At 39.2% G+C, this 16358-nt stretch overlaps 1 protein-coding gene across 7 annotated transcripts in view; it reads right to left on the reverse strand.

Moving 5' to 3' along the window:
- LOC119888525 (LIM and calponin homology domains-containing protein 1-like) overlaps positions 1–16358 on the reverse strand; it is a 98115-nt gene that overhangs the window by 13161 nt on the left and 68596 nt on the right. For 5 of the 7 annotated variants that reach the window (XM_038699121.1, XM_038699119.1, XM_038699117.1 and 2 more), the window contains 6 exons: positions 11454–11712; positions 7262–7651; positions 5909–5944; positions 3521–3647; positions 2991–3148; positions 1258–1741 (listed from right to left, as the gene is read on the reverse strand). In XM_038699121.1, the coding sequence (XP_038555049.1) occupies positions 1258–1741; positions 2991–3148; positions 3521–3647; positions 5909–5944; positions 7262–7651; positions 11454–11712 (1454 nt within the window). The remainder of the gene's footprint in view (positions 1–1257; positions 1742–2990; positions 3149–3520; positions 3648–5908; positions 5945–7261; positions 7652–11453; positions 11713–16358) is intronic. The other 2 variants (XM_038699118.1, XM_038699122.1) reach the window with 2 other exon arrangements.

Consider the following 16358-nt stretch of genomic DNA (forward strand, 5'->3'; position numbering starts at 1 on the left):
ATTACTTATATATTCAAAATTGAGCAAATTTGATTACATGTGCATCTGTATGAGATTTTGTAATTTTCTAATTTGTTAAATTCTATTATTTTCCAGCTCTACATTAAAATAAATTACTTAAAAATCATGGTAAAAATCAGTTTGAAACACCTAGAGGAAACATTGCCTGAAGTTCCACTTCAACCAGGATGTTCTAGTTCAAAATATTTTCAATAGTAAACACTATGACTTGATGACAAACCAAAAAATTTAAATAAACCTCTTCCCTAAAAACCCAGTGCCCTCAATTGTGGTCATTACCAGCCTCTCATCTCTGTTCGTTATTAGCTTTCATCTGCCTCACAACACCATGCTGGCCTCTACGACAAAGAGGCACTAATGTATGTATGAAGAGCTCCTAGCGAGCGGTAACTTAAGACACAGTGGTGGAGCAGGGTGAATGCAGTCTTCTCAGTCTGCCCCCCTTTGCTTCCACCTTCTCATCCCTCTCCGAGCAGCCTGTGTGGGCCCTCTTTGTGTGCTGGGAGCCCACTTCACATTGAGAGGACCCTACTTGTCAACTTCTTAAGTCAATAGGGAACAGAGGGCTCCATTCAAAGCTGGGCTCCGTTCAGACTCCTGACAAGACATTCCAGAAAAGCGCTCTGCTCCATTAGGTCTGGTAATAACCTGTCCCTCCCTCCCCGCCACACCAAAACATAAGATCTAATTTTGAATATTCCCATTTGGCCATTATTCCAGAAGAAAAGGAAACGGATCCTGTGGAGAATACTTTGAGCTAAATTGAAACATTATATGTACTTTCTGGGAGGGGAAGTCATGCATTTTCCTAGAAAATGGTCAGCTCATCACCATGGTGGTTCTGTGGCATTTTAATGTAACTGCCAAGAAAGCTGGAGGGGAATTATCCATCAGCCTGTGAGGAGGGCAGCCAACACTGGGAAGTAACTATATGTAAAGTGGTCAAGGCCTCAACCATGCCCTGAGCAGAGGTACTAATGTGCCAACCCAACCTAATCAAAATCTGAATCATTTCATGTATGTATGAAGAATTTATCATCACCATGTAAGGAGACTAGACAGAGTTAACACTGTGGGGTGTACTTTAGCGGGGAGATCTAACTGTCACAAATGGACATTTGAAAGGGCAACAACACACATGCTGCAAAGCATATTTCCAGCAGTAATAATGTATTCATTTTTTTGTTTCAAGGTGATCTGCTGAGATAATGACAAGTGCTTCAGAGTCAGTCTCACCTTGCTGGGCCATGGTTCAGCAGCTGTAGGTCGTGACTGGAAGTAAGGCTTGGGCGTCAGCAAAGGCACCGGTTTGGGCGACAGGCCTCGCGTAGATGGAGGCTCAGATGAGCGAGAGCGAATCTGAGGTCGCTGGTGTGAGGAGTCTTTGGGAAGCTCCTCAATTCGCGCCTCCAATGTAGACGTAAACTTCGGGGCTGGGGCGGACTGCTGGCGCAGATACCTCATGGGCCCGTTGGGGTCCATGTCAAAGGGGTCTGGGGTTGTTGGGGAGGCGGACAGGGAAAGGGAGAGAGGGAAGGGTGAGCAGGGAAAGGAGGGATCAGCAGATATGCTGCGGTCCAGGATCTTTGGTAGCTGTAGGCGTTCCAGGACTGTTTCACTTATGGAGAAACGCTGGGCGTAACGTTGGAGGATAGAGGATGCCTCCTCTGGGGTTCTGGCTCTCCTGTATGCATCCCGCAGCTCCTCCTCACGGCGCTCCCTGTTGAAAAGGAAAGGAGGTACGTAAGGGATAATGCAAAACAACTGTGTAAATATGAAGTAAGATACAGTTTGAGATCCAAAAGGCAATTTTAGGCAGGTGTGGAAAACATTTTGTAAAGAAACTATGCTTTCAATTAACAAAATAAAAGTAAGTGAACAGAAGAAAAGTCTCAATTAAATATAGTAGTAGTTTATTATATTAAGTATATTTTTTGAAGGAACCTGGCATGTAGGTTGGCCCAAATATCTTGGAGAACTACCCACAGTTCTTGTGTGGTTTTAGGCAGCCTCAGTTGCTTCTCTCTCTTCCCAGGCAGACTCTATGATGTTGGGATCAATGCTCTATGGGGGCCACACCATCACTTACAGGACTCTGCTGCTAACTTTCTTGTTTATGCTGAATGATTTTCGCTGCATGTTTGGGGTCATTGTCATGCTGCAGATTAAATTTGGTGTCAATCTGAAGACGCCCTGAGGTACTGCATGATGAATAAGTACCTGACCTTTACCTCAAGCACTGAGGAGACCATTAACTCAACTCTGTTTGCAGAAATACAGTCTCAAACTTGCAAGGAACATCCACCACGCTTCACTGTTGATTACAGATCATTCTTGTACCGCTCTCCAGCCCTTCAGTGAACAAACCCGTCTTTCGTGCATAGTTGAGTCTCTTGGTCTTGTTTTCATTTTGGAGGTAGGGCTTCTTGGCCGCAAGTCTTCCATGAAGGCCACTTCTGGCCAGACTTTGCCAGACAGTAGATGCTGATATATTTATAGAGAGAGATGTTATCTGGTATTAGGTAACAAGACATGGACATGGTGGATATTTTACAAGCACTGACCAGGTAAAGCAACAGTGAACACACCACTGCAGATGTCATTGGGTACCACTTTGGTTTCGATCATTTGATAGGCTATATGCTGTTGTAAAAACGGAATCGCGGGTGGAAAAATCCGAAAGATGATCGTATACTGCTACCACAGTAACACTCTCATTCTGTGGGTAACACTGCCACCTATTTCTTCTACATTGATATCAATTGGTGCAAACCTGCTCTTCCTCTTTCAAATTTTCTCTGCGGGAGACCTACTTAAATGAACTCCAGGAGGAGTTGCTGTCACCTCTGTGTCCACTAACAGGAATTTGAATGAACATTAAATTATCTTCTTTGAGAAAGACCCAGTGCATATAAAGTGTTGTTTTTTAGCTGAATACAAATTAAATATCCTGTTTGTATTTCACCTACTTCTCTTCCACTATCTCTCTGTAAGTCTTGATGCTTCTCCTCCTCTCTGAGGGACAGGTGCCTCCTGACATCAACCGCTCCATCATCTTCCTCTCCTCCTCCTTCTTGATTAGGTCCTGGGAAATACTCCTCCTCCGATTTTTCCATCGGGCCAGGTCCTGACACACACAAACAGATTGAAGTGTTTCAGTTCCAAGTGAAACAAGGCAAGAGGGCTTGGCTCAGCAGCGTTGTGAGACTTGAAGCACTGCTGTGGCTCAAGAAAACTGATTTAAGTTCTTTAACTGGCGCACAGCAAAAAAGTATAGGAGTTTGTGCTTCGGCCTGATGGCACTAAAAATCATTGCATATAACTGATAACTTCGGACACAAAGGAGACAAAATTCTACAGGGAGTTAAAAAATAATCTTAATTTGTGAAAAAAAAAATATATATGAAAAATCCCTGTACTAAAAAAATCAATAACTAAATAAATGCACACAGAAAAATGAGAATAGTAACGTAAAGTCATACAAATCTGAGAGACTCACATCCTGCCAGTGATCATCCTCTTCCTTCATCTTGTTGTACTGGTTGTGCATCAGTTCATGACGCACCTGACTGTGGGGCTGCAAGATGGCATCTTCCTCACCTCGCATGTCAATCATACTCATACTCCTAGAAAAAGGAGGAAGGGACAGACACACAGAGAATATGGTAATGAAAAACATTCTGAAATGTCATTTCTGAATAGGACATGGTTTAGTTTTTCTTGTTTTTTTATAATGCTGTTAAGTCATTCCATAAATTGTCCTCAGTGTATTGTACTACAAGTAGAACATGTTTATATGTTGGACTCATAGAAAACAGAAATGTCATAGAACATAGTAAAAACATTTTCAAAGACACAGAAGTGGCAAAAAAAGTGAATGTCAAAAACGCACTGAAAAATTATTCTCCCCTGAGGTGATGCTCCACCCCAAATCTATGTTTATAAAGTTGTGTCAAAGAAAACAAATCATCCACAATAATGATTCTGTACCAATCCATCATGATAACATAACTTGTGACCAATCACTCAATACAGACAACAAAATAACATTGGTCTTTTAAAGATCCCATGTGCATCTTCAGAGGTAACCTCGTGCTCATCCAGTAGGCATAACTAAGATTTTACAACCAATTCAACACATAAAAAACCCCCAAAAATATAACACATCTGCCCCTCAAATCAAATCAAACAGCATATCTCCCACATAGCAGCTGGCCTTTAGGTTTGTTCTTTTGAGTGATCCCATATTGTTTCATGTTACATTCCAGGAAATGCATTACATTAAGGATGTAAATATGCTATCTAATAGGATCTTTGAAAAAATCAGCTTGGTATTTGAGGTTGTAAAGCTTTCAGGTGAATATATGAGATGCAGCAACGAAGAGTGGTAACAGAAAGTTAGTAACGTTAATCAATTTTTAGATTACAGACAAAACAGTAAAGTGCAGCCTTATTGTTAGCAGCATGCAGTTGTATTGGTTGTTCATCACATACATATAGGGTAAAATCATTATATACCTGCTTAAATAATTGTCTTGTTCATTAAGGTCATGGAGTAACTGTTTTTGTTTTACAACTGCATTGCCAACATACCAACATAGTTATCGCTTGGCTTAAAATGACAAAAGGGGTGGCATCAAACACCATTTTCTGACTCTTACAATGCTCCTTCATGGTCAAATGTTTTATGGAGCTCACTGGTCACTGATGGACCAAAGAAACTTGTAGCAGGAGAGTGTTTTCCACCCGGGAGATGACTAACGTTTGTTTTCCAAAAGTTTTAGCCAGTGAGACCGGTAAAGGTACAGGTGTAATCTTTGGACTCTAAAGTGCATTTGAGTCACCTCCTAGTTATGAATCCTCTCTCCTGCTTCATGCAAAGCTGCTCTTTTAGCTTTTAGCAGCAAAAGGAGATTAATATGATGATTATTTTTGTTTCGTAACAGGATGGGATGTTGGGAGGGTGGTTGTAATGGTTGTATTACATGAAACATGCACTGAGGTGATGTTTGAGGAGCACAGTTTAGTAAGCCCTCTCCACAGCCACTACCTCAGGCACCTTGAATAAATCTGAGGGGAATGTCCACAAGATTTATTGAAAACGTATTTTCATGATATTTCAGATTAAGAATAAGGGCTAAGGGACATTATTTGAAACTCTGTCAAAAATGTCCACAATGACAACCCATTTAACTTGCTATCATTATTTAAGTGATGTAAGTAGAAAAAATCTGCCTAATCGGGAGACATTTTGTTTTTCATGAAAAGAAAACTTTTGTAAAGAGCTGTCCTACATCCCATAAGATTATCTTGTAACAAATGTAGTGACACATCAACCCTGACTTACCACACTTACTCCCTCTTACACCTCCATGAAAACTGCAAAAAATTCCATCTTTACATAGAACATTTTGGTCCATTCATTTCACTCTTCTGGGTGGTTTTAAAATTTTGCCCAATTCTTTGTGTGGGAGCTGCTGGGATAAATTAAAGCACTAATTAATGACATTCAGTAGAGAATTACTGTATCACATGAGGGCTGTGAGAGGCCAATTTTAGAGGACTTTTTTAAACCTGGCAAGAGTACACTTCGGTGGAAAACACTACATTCTAGCAATGTGTCTATCATTACAAGAGGGTCAAACATAGAGACACTAAAAACTGGCACAAATTTGCTCATGTGACCTTCAATCAAACAAAACAACAACACTACTCTACTGTCAGAAAGTGAAGTTGTTGTCAACAGCATCAAGAAAGGTCTTTGATTTACTTCAACCTTTGGCAGATTTTCTCACTTGCATAAAGAAAAATCCAATTCTATAACTCAATAAATGATTAAATGACTTAATGAGCAGGCTTTGTTTTGTAGTGCAAAAGGACAACTTACTGTGAGTCATCTGACACACTATGAGTGCGGCTGAATCTAAGGAGGGCAGAGAGCACAATCACAAATGAATACAAGTACACTCAACAGAGAAACACGCCATTCACTCGTGAATATTAAAACACAGTGATGGGATATTTGATAGCTACTGGGTAACATACAGTGTTGTGATCACAACTGATGAGTTAGTTATGACAGATTAAACACAGAATATGCAGGTTGATTAATAATGTTTTAGCCATGTGTGTCCAGTGGTTTTGAGTCCAAGCACAGATTTTATCAGTGGGTTTAATGCTGATCCTTACACCAAGCACAAGGGGGCAGTCTTATCCATAACACAGGCAGAACAGAAAAGACTACAAGTTTACTGCATCACTGCAAACCAAAATACTGCTAGCATACAATAGATGCATATGGCAATGATCTTAGAATGCAGCTGGTACTTCTATAAGTACCAACTATATATATAAAAAGCACATGCATCTTTTATGAGACAGCAACATCAAGGATGTGGCTCTTTTTTTTGTCTGTGACCACCGTTTGTAGGTTTGGCCTTAACCACAAAGGTCTTCACACAGCCTTTTTCATGGAGCTGCCTCTGTGATGTTGGCGGGGTGTGAGAGAAAGTGTGGACTGTGGTTTCTTGCCACAAGAGAACAAGGAGACTAAATTAGAGAAGTCTCAGTAAATCAAGACCAGATAGATGGTTTTCTAAGATGGCTTTTTGCTGGTATGTTGTAGTAAAATGTCTATTTACCATGTGTTTTTTTGTAGGAAGATGTCAGCCTGTGATACAGTGGGCTTGCATTAAAGCCAATGTAATTTCAGCAATTTATCGGAATAGATATAATGGTCAATGTTTAATTGATCAATAGCAGTTTACCAATTTATGCAGAGATGCATGTTGTACATGCATTCAAGAACTGGCAAATAATTGTGGTTCAAATTGGATCAAATTCAATTCCCCTAATTAGGTCTCAAAAGTAGCCAACTGAAGTCATGCATAGTTAATCAAAGCTCACATTTGCAAACGTTTTTTTCTTTTCCAAATTTCTTAATAACAGAAAAAAGCGAGGAAGTATGAAAAAATTTCCATGCATTCTGTGTACAATAACAACTGCTTTTTAGAAAACAATATCACTTTGCATTCAGGTAAAAAAGGTCATGCAATCTTTCAGTAGTTAAGTCATCCAAATAGGAGCATTGTGGTCTGAGGTCGAGGTCACATGCTGAGATTGAGAAGTCAAAGGAATCATTGAAATATTGGATCCTTTGATTTTAAAGTTGAATTATGTAGTTTCAGTTCAACGCAGTGGTAATTCATAAAATATAGTGTAGTTGCTGGACGGGGCTCACATTGATGGAAGATTGCTGTCCAACCAAGATGTCCCTCCTTGTGGGTCCTCACTTTCACTCCGTGCCCTTCCCTTCCGTCGGCCTGTATCGGTTTTTGCTGTTGTAGCAGTTGCCATGGCAGTGGATGCTGGAAGGAAGTGGGAGGGACTATGTGTGGTGACATGTTTGGGAGACGTTTGGCGGGTCCGCTTCTCATCTCGCTCTGCATCTGTAACTAACAGGGCACCGCCGACTCCCTTCCTCACGGTTGTCTCCTCCTGCTCTGCCACAGGTGGATGTTTCCCAGATGAGATGACGTGGCTTGTTGCAACTAAGGGAGATGCCATAGCGTTTGCGGCTAGAGTTGTCGAACCGTGGAAGAGTTCCTCTGAGCACGAGCGAGCAGGAGTACTGCAGAAAGCAAAGCAAACTACAACGTACTGCTGTCTGGTTAACATCCTATATCATCAGACAGCATTCCTCTGGAGGAGCCTAAACGAAGGTTTTTGAAGACATAAATCTAAAAAAAATAGCATGACACAGTCACAAATCCCTTCAGAGCAGACTGGATGTGAAAACAAATTGGAATCACAAAGCCTAAGCAAAATATACTGAATGCTCTGTTGTTTGTCATCCTGTGATGAACAGCTACTTTCTGGGAGGCTTATTATTGGACTGTAAATTCCCAGAGTGCATGGCAGGGAGGGAAAGGCTGTGAGAAGGCCAGGATTCAGTCCCAGCCTGCTCAGGGTCAGGGAAGTAACAAAGCCTCATTTCCGTACATCCTGAGGGTGGGTGCATGTAATGGTCCCTGCGAGTGTGTTTGTGAGTAAATTATTGTGTGTAGCTGCTGTGTGTATGGGTTTGCATTTGATGGTGTGTGCAGTTTTATTCCTAGACTATGACAGAAGAGGTCAAGTGAGATATTATTGGAAAGTAGATGGCAATTGTATTTTCTTGGCCCATAGTTGTTTTATTTCTAGATATTTAGATTGTATTTCAATTTACATTCAATTCAAAATACATCACTGCAGATGTTTTTTCACCCAGCTGAATTCCTGGTTGAACTAATGAATAATACTCACCCTTCCAAATGGTACATTTAATTTTGCCATTTCTGCTCAAGCAAGAAGAAAAACAGCAAACAGCTAAGCACACACCACCATATGGCTGGATGTCAACTCTGCTCTACTTCTATCCAAACAAACTGATAGAAACAACTATATCAGCAACAGAGTGATCTACAAAAAAAGATATGTCAACACAACTTTGAAAGGCAACTTCAAAAGCTGATATGTTGATATTATAGAACTGTTTTTAAAACCATGAACTCCTGGCAACACTAAAATGCACAAATTCCAGCCTCAGTTTTCTTCTGGAAAAATACAAGCTGTTACCAGCTAAAGAAGCCCATATCAAAGCCTTAACAAACATCCTAGAAATCCCCTTTTCCTCAGCTACACACAAGATTTCTACTGAGGATTCTTTTCACTCCCTTGAAACACTGACAATCCAATCAATGCCATAACATCTGTGCCAGAAAAAGCGGTAAACTGGGGGTGTGACTCTAATAACTCTCCAATAGGACTGTCAATGAAAAGTCTGCTCGACTAGAAAATAACACCAGATTGCGAAATAACAAGAGGCTTAAATGGACATTTTTCAAGAGAGCAACACTGTAATTATGCATCATAGTGGACACTGTTAAAAATACAAAAGCATTGTACCTTGACGGCTCATAATATTCACCTTGTTACCTGACAATAAGTGGCCTGATGGGTAAATAACTCTCTATACATGTAACTTGGTTTCACTGAGCACTGAGCCTCTTGCTGACTCACAGTTAAGGTGTTTTGGATAAGAAGAGAATTGGAAACGATGATCTGGTAATGGTAGTTGCCAAAGAGGAAAAGGGCTGGATGGAAACACCAGCTGTAAATATTTGAACTATTTCCTACCAAAGAAACAGTCCTGATGAAAAATGTTCACTGTATGTGGATTAACCTGATTAACTGGGACATTTAATTTGGACAGCTGTGCTGGTGGTGAGTTTCTAATGCTTTTTCAGTATTTTGAGTCACACAAATAAAATTAACTTTACCAGCATTGTATGTTGGTGCAGACAGGAGTTTCAACATTTGCACATGAAACTATTAAATTATCTGCATGATTAGATGTCCCCTGTAGCTGTTACAGAAGTACCAACTATATATATAAAAATCACATTATTGAGTTATTTTCTGATTTGGATGAAATAAGCCTTTAATAAAACAATGGTTCAGCTGCAATAAGAACATTAAAGTAATTCCCCAAAGCTTAGCATTGTACTCTAACTTCATGATATTGTATTTTTTTCATTACCCACAATGCAACACGACAGCCAACAGCTGGTTGAGCGTGTTATGCTAGTAGTGGCTAATGTAGCATCAAGCCTCAAGCAGAGATGAGGAGCTGGCCACAGAGGTCTGGCAAGCTTGCTTCTCTCTAACTCCACACCCCCAGATTTTTTCCCTTTGATGTGCAAAATCAGTTCCCCTTTAAGAACAACATGTAGAAACTCAAAAACAATATCAACAATATCTCACTAGAAAAATAAAAACTAATAATTTCAATTTCTATAAGACAATCAATAACCTTTAAGGTCTGAATGATTTAGAGGAACTATGAATCAGAACCATGTCAATAAAAAGGGAATTGGGCTGCTGATTTGGGGTATTGAGAAAAATATAGATCAATGTGAAGACCTTTGCTCAGAGGTGACCATCAGGTGAGTTAGAGTGTCCATGGGGGGCTCTGCATAGGGCTGGAGGAGGCTACAGGGCAGAGGCTCACTGCTCCTCCTCACGCCCACTGCGAGGATCTCAGTGCAAGGTGTCTGCTTCCCTTCCTCCTCCTTGTTTTTAGCCTGGCTCTCCTTGTGAATCTGTATCTGGGGTTTGAGGTACGGGGTGGGGGACGGGGTGGGGGACGGGCTGGGGGACTCTCCAGGTGGGGCGTCTAGGCTAGGGACCTCATTTGGACTGTTAGGTCACCCATTCATACATCACATACAGGAAAGGAAGACATAATCACATTGGAGCAAAATTAGTAAAGTAGGTTCACATGCAGGAGTTAAAGAAGGCAAGAGGGAAAACACCATGACAGATGCAAAGGAAGGAGATGGAGGGGGAAAAAAAAGTAAAATCAATTAATACATGCTTTTTGATGCAGCACATGACACAATGGATGAAGTTAACAATAGAGGGAATGAAAGACAACACAGCAACACATACTAGTGATACACACAGGCATGACATACACACACACACACACACACACACACACACCACTCGCAGATCTTTTAGGAAATTTAAATACCCTGGAGTAAGACTAATTTCATTATTTGGCTTTCCTGCTGCTGTATATGAACAGGTAAACAATGATGCTTCCAAACCTCAAAACATTAGCCTTGTAAAACTAATAAAGTCAAATCCTGGCATTGCCCCACACCACACACACACACACATTGCACATACTGATACTACAATTGATCAAAGCACATTATGGATCCACTCAGCCAGCAGAAATTTGAAACTTCTAAAGTGAGAGCCACTGATGATGGAACCTTTAACAGACTAACATTTGTGATCCCAGCGCTTTCGTGTGGTGACATGCCAAACCAATAAATGCCAATAAGACCTTCAGTCTTTAATCTGCCCCATTTTTGACTATGCAGCATATTTCACACTTTTACTTTGTCAGAGCTAGAGCCAATGAAAACACACATCTGGGCTCCATCAGCCACTCCCATATGTACAGAACTGGACAGAAAAAAATAAGCAACAGCTGAAACATTTAATTACAGACATCTGCAATTTGACAAAAGTGACACCTTCTCTTGCAAAATGTTAAACAACACAAAATTAACCCTAAAAGGGTTGTTGGGTATTAGAATTAATGAATAATAACGGTATGATTTCTTTTCCATCATTCTGTCAATCTGGTCAGTTTTATTAATCCTGCACACGTCATACTTAAAAAAAAAAACACTACAAAACTAATTTAAAACAACTCTTTAATATTGAAACCTCCTATGCAAAACGTTGTCTTATACTAGATATATTTTATTGTGTTTTCTAACTATTTACAGTTTTCAACTAAATTTAAATATTTTAACTACTAAATAAATGACATACTAGCATTTCCTGTCTATGACTCTATCAGTCAGACTCACCTGAAAGGTCTGTCTCCACCTATAGGGGAAGTGGCAGTACTCCAACTCTTGCGTCCTCCATCTTCTTTATCATTCTTCTTCTTGCGGAGTGGCGTGGGCAAATATCCACTCTGGTTGGTCTTGTTGGGCAGGTACTGGTTGAAGGGCATCGCGGTACGTGGCTCGCTGACTGACGTCCGCCGTGCGGACATGTCATCCTTACGGACATCTGGCATCTTCCTGTGGGGGGGACCGTCGGACTCTGAGTCACTGCCGCGGCCTGTTGAGAGGAGGCGATGGGGAAATGTAGGAGGTTTATTAACAGTGCCATGGATCTTTTATGTTAACACAGAAAAATTATATTGTTCTTCATGGCGCATCAATGTAAGAGCAACTTCTTTTCATTATTTGTGATGTTGGTGAAGGATAAACAAATTCCAATTAAAGGTCAATGACTGAAAGCTTAATCAATATGTGAAATTACATGAGATAATTCAACATAATCACAGGGACACTGCCACCGATTGCTTTAATGCTATGAATTCAAATTTTAACAAAACAACAGATTTATCAGCAAATTACTTTACAAATCATTACTCCATTTTCCCATTTCAATTGTTGTTAACCGATACTGTGATTACACTGTGTCTCTGATATGTTCCATTAACTCTCTGAATGTTTAAAAAATGTAATGATTTCCCTTTAAGTATCCCAAAAGCAAAAGAGACAGGAAGGGAGAAAAAAAGCCTAAAATAAGTTGAGCTGAGAAAAATTAGATTGAGGAGTCTTATTGTAGGTACCCCAGATTTCTAATCTCTAAATAAAAATATCACTTAAAATCTACATAATTTCTCTCCAATCTATATCATATAGGCCTACAGAACTATGCTGAAGTGCTGTTACAGTGTTATTAGATGCTGTGCATTCCAGTGGCTGAACATAAATCAACCCAAAACACTGTCTGTCTGTATCATATTTTAAACACAATGTTAGCTCTTTAATGTTAGTTGCAACACCTGGCTTTGCAGAAGTGCATCGCTCAAGGACTTCCCGTTTGGAGTCTTAAATTCTTCAGCAATACGTTCATATGCAATCCTTAGAGACATTCAAAAGAGAGAAATGAGGATAAAGCTGACTGAGGACATTGCATGTTTACTATTCCAGTGATGTACAATCAGCATACCACTAATTTCCACCGTCATTTAGCTGTTTTTTGCTAAACCACAGGAAATAGATACCTGCAGCTTTGCCTTGCCCAAGATCTCTTAAAATTCCTCTCCAAGATGTTCAGCACATGTGCTACTGTAATTTCCCTCCCATTGAATGCACACATTCTCAATCTATGACCTATTAATTTATGACTCAATGTATATATTTTCCAGATATAAATCTACAATTTCAACCAGATCTAAACCATAAAACCTTCCCTTAGTTCTGAATAGATACATGTGGATGCAGCCACAGCTCTCAATGGAAACAAATGTCACATTTTTAACTTGTGAAAACCTCCCCTTCTATCCATAGACTTCCTAATTTGTATGTGGTCTGAAGGATTGACAGATCAAGGTCCAAAAGAGGCCTTGAGGTATCTACACTTTCAACAATGAATGGTTCAATTGTGACTCTTAACCCATAAAAATTAGAAACATAAGTGACTCTTCCATCCAAGTCTATCCATCCTAAAGGAACAACATATGTCTTTATGCGTTGATCTGCTCTCTCTACACATATGGTAACACTGAAGCTTGAGGGAACGTTTATCATGGGTTAGTGCCATACAGTACCAGAGCTTCACAGAAACGTACTAATCAATGATCATCCACCCGCAGTAATACTACAGGAAATGTAAGAGTCCAGTCCAATATACAGTACATAGTAACTGATAAGCAGGAGCATAATTACAAATGATACCATCAACATTTCTAATAGCATTCCATTTAGGATTCTGATTACTTAAATTAAGCTCTGATGCTAACAAATCTTTTATCTTTTATCACTCTTATTATTAGTAAAGTATATATAATAATGATAATAAAACAAAAAACATCTCAATTATGAAAGTTTATTCTTTCAAACAGCCTTTGACTAGCAATGCAAAAATAGAAAAAGGGAAGGGCAGGCTTTACTGTATGAGCCCCAGAAGCACAAAGTCTCATTTATCAAGGGTGTATCCATCTACAAAACTTGGACCAAACAAAAGAGCATCGCCAATATTGAATCTCTTTCAGAGATTAAATTAAACTCTTCTCCCTGTCCCCTAATTACTGTCAGGGTGAAGTCAGTTTACAGAGCTGAATAGTGAAAGGGCTTTGTCTAAAGGTCATGGCAGGGGAAACCTGGCTCAGTCGAGTTAGTGTGCATGCTAATAAATGGATTCTCTTGTTGAGGTGTACTCAAAGCTCCCTGTGATTGGGTGATAACTGCATTGTTATACTGTTCTCACTTCTCTAGTTTGTGCCTCCTGGGTCTGACCTGAACACTGATGGTATGATACCTTCAATAACAGCTTATAAATATTATCAAACATGCGCATTTTCTGTCCATAACCATTGGACCAAACATGGCAACAGAACGTTAGTAGATCACTTTTCCCTCATGCCTCCTCATTTTAGTCTCCTTCATTCAGTAAGCAATTTGGTTAATTTTTCAGTGTTTCAGTTTAATGACAGAGTATGGATCGGAGGTGGGAATACGGAGTAGCTTGACGATGTGACTAATCAGCTGTGGGTACACGTGTTGGTGGACAGACTGATTGTGGTAATGCTTGCATAGGAAAAGCTAGAGGGTTTAAAATAAGGTTTATTTTATTGCTATTGAAAATAAACCTCTTTCACTGCTGTGCTAGATTTCTCCTTGTATGATTGTTAAACGTCATTCAAAAATGTGTTAATGGCTCTTGTTTTGGACATCTTACATTTGCCACTGATATAGAGCTAGTATTTTTTCTGCTATTAAAAACTATGACTACTTATCTGCAGGTTCAAATTCAAATAACTAGGTTCATTGCTTTGATTTTAACAGTGGAGATTTAAGGTGGATTTTATCCCTCATTTCTGAGAACTACCAGCAACATTTTTAGCTAGTTTGACTGTTGACATCAGGCTTTGGAGACGGTAGTTTCCTTTCCACTTCCCTCAAAACAAAAAAACACAGTGAGACAGGATGCTTGGCCTTACTCTGTTTTCCCACAAGCAGTTCAGAGATGAAACGTACATTAAAACTTGTGACGACTGCTGTAACCTTTTACAGGCTGTCATTAAAATTTTAAAAGGGTCAAATTCAAATTATGTGTAGCAATTAACAGCTTTCAATGACAGAATTTGGCTGGTTTATTTGACTTAATTTAACTTCAACACAAGAAAGAACAAAAAAAAAATTTGTAATACAAATTCACAGCTGTTTGCAGTTTCTTTGTTTTGTGAAACTTATCATCATATAAAATTGTTATGCTACCATGTTGGATGATAAAATAATAATTATTTATTAATATTAATCTATTAAGGCAACCCAGGTTGATGGGATTTGCTTTTGGTACTGCCTGACAGGTAGGCAGATATCAACATCACATTAGACACAATGACCAGCACAATGTATATGGTTAGATATGCTAATATACTGTGTTTTTATCTAAACAAAAATTTACTATAGACTAATAAACAAAGCAATTGATAAAGATTACATACATGCGAACAGAGCTTTATGTTTTATCTTTTCTGTTACTTTTAGTATCTGTGATTATTTACTGTACTATCCACCAGTGTAGCTTTGTGTGTGTTAACACTTGTAGAGTCTAGTGATTGACTGAATCCTAAAGGAGGTAAAACCACCTAAAAACCTATGCTAAAAACACAATGACTTGATTTTTAGGGAAATCTAGATAAGAATGTGTAGAAATCAAAGTGAGAAATACCTAAGTGTACCTCAAACAACTTTTATGGAAAGTAGCATACTTAAGGGAGAATTAAGAGTATCTGTCAGGTGCACAGAGCATGAGCATGTTTCCATGAAAACTGTCAGTCAGAATAGACTCATAGATGTCCTTGTATAGTACTTGACATCTAAAAACATTTCCAGGAGAACTATTAAATCTTTGCACATGTTCTAACTTACAATATATTTTAACTCAGGAATTCACATTTTGTACACTTCATGAGGTGAGTTAGTCTTCCAAGTAGTAACTACTGTATATGTTTAAATATTTAGAAGATGAGTATGTATCGTATCATTGTTCTCAAACCAAAAACTGGAAGTTTCATCGTTGCTGACAAATCAGTGAAATGTCAGATCAAAAACCTCTGAAAGCCCTCATTCATTAATCCACACCTGTCTCTTTTTTTCCCCTCACTACATGAGGATGTTTCATCTCTTCCTCTCTGTAGTGCTGTCACTCACCTCATTCCACACTTCAAGAGAGTTATCAAACAACTGTAGCCCAGGGCAACAGTCTCAAACACTGAGCACAAAGCCACTTTTGTGCAGATGGCAGTGGCAGAGCTGGAAATCCTTACTGAAAGGTGTCACAAACACTATCAGACTGCAAGGTTATAAAAGCACAATGGTCGAGGCACCCATACATTCACATAGATAACCCCACACAGCTGCAGAAACACATAGAAGTTACTGTACAATAAAACAGAAATTTTTAAGGGGAAATGAAGAATCCGAAAAGAAAATGAGTAACAGTTAGCTCCACGAGGTCAAAAAACATTTTAATCTAATCATAACATGTATATTTCAAATAAAAAATTTTATAAAAATTTTTCTAATGCTCTTAAACAGAGCCACCACTGACCAGGCATCTCACAGTGTTCAAACTACAGCTTAAAGCCCCCAGACTTTATTCCTCTCAAGGGCTGAGAGGAATCTGATGAGTAAACAGCAAATTACTACATTGGAGTGCATTTTTTCTAGATCAAATCAAACCGT

The sequence above is a fragment of the Micropterus salmoides genome, unplaced genomic scaffold (assembly GCF_014851395.1).
Source record: "Micropterus salmoides isolate LMB-PRFRI ecotype aquatic unplaced genomic scaffold, ASM1485139v1 Ms_hic_scaffold_5, whole genome shotgun sequence".
Lineage (NCBI taxonomy): Eukaryota > Metazoa > Chordata > Actinopteri > Centrarchiformes > Centrarchidae > Micropterus > Micropterus salmoides.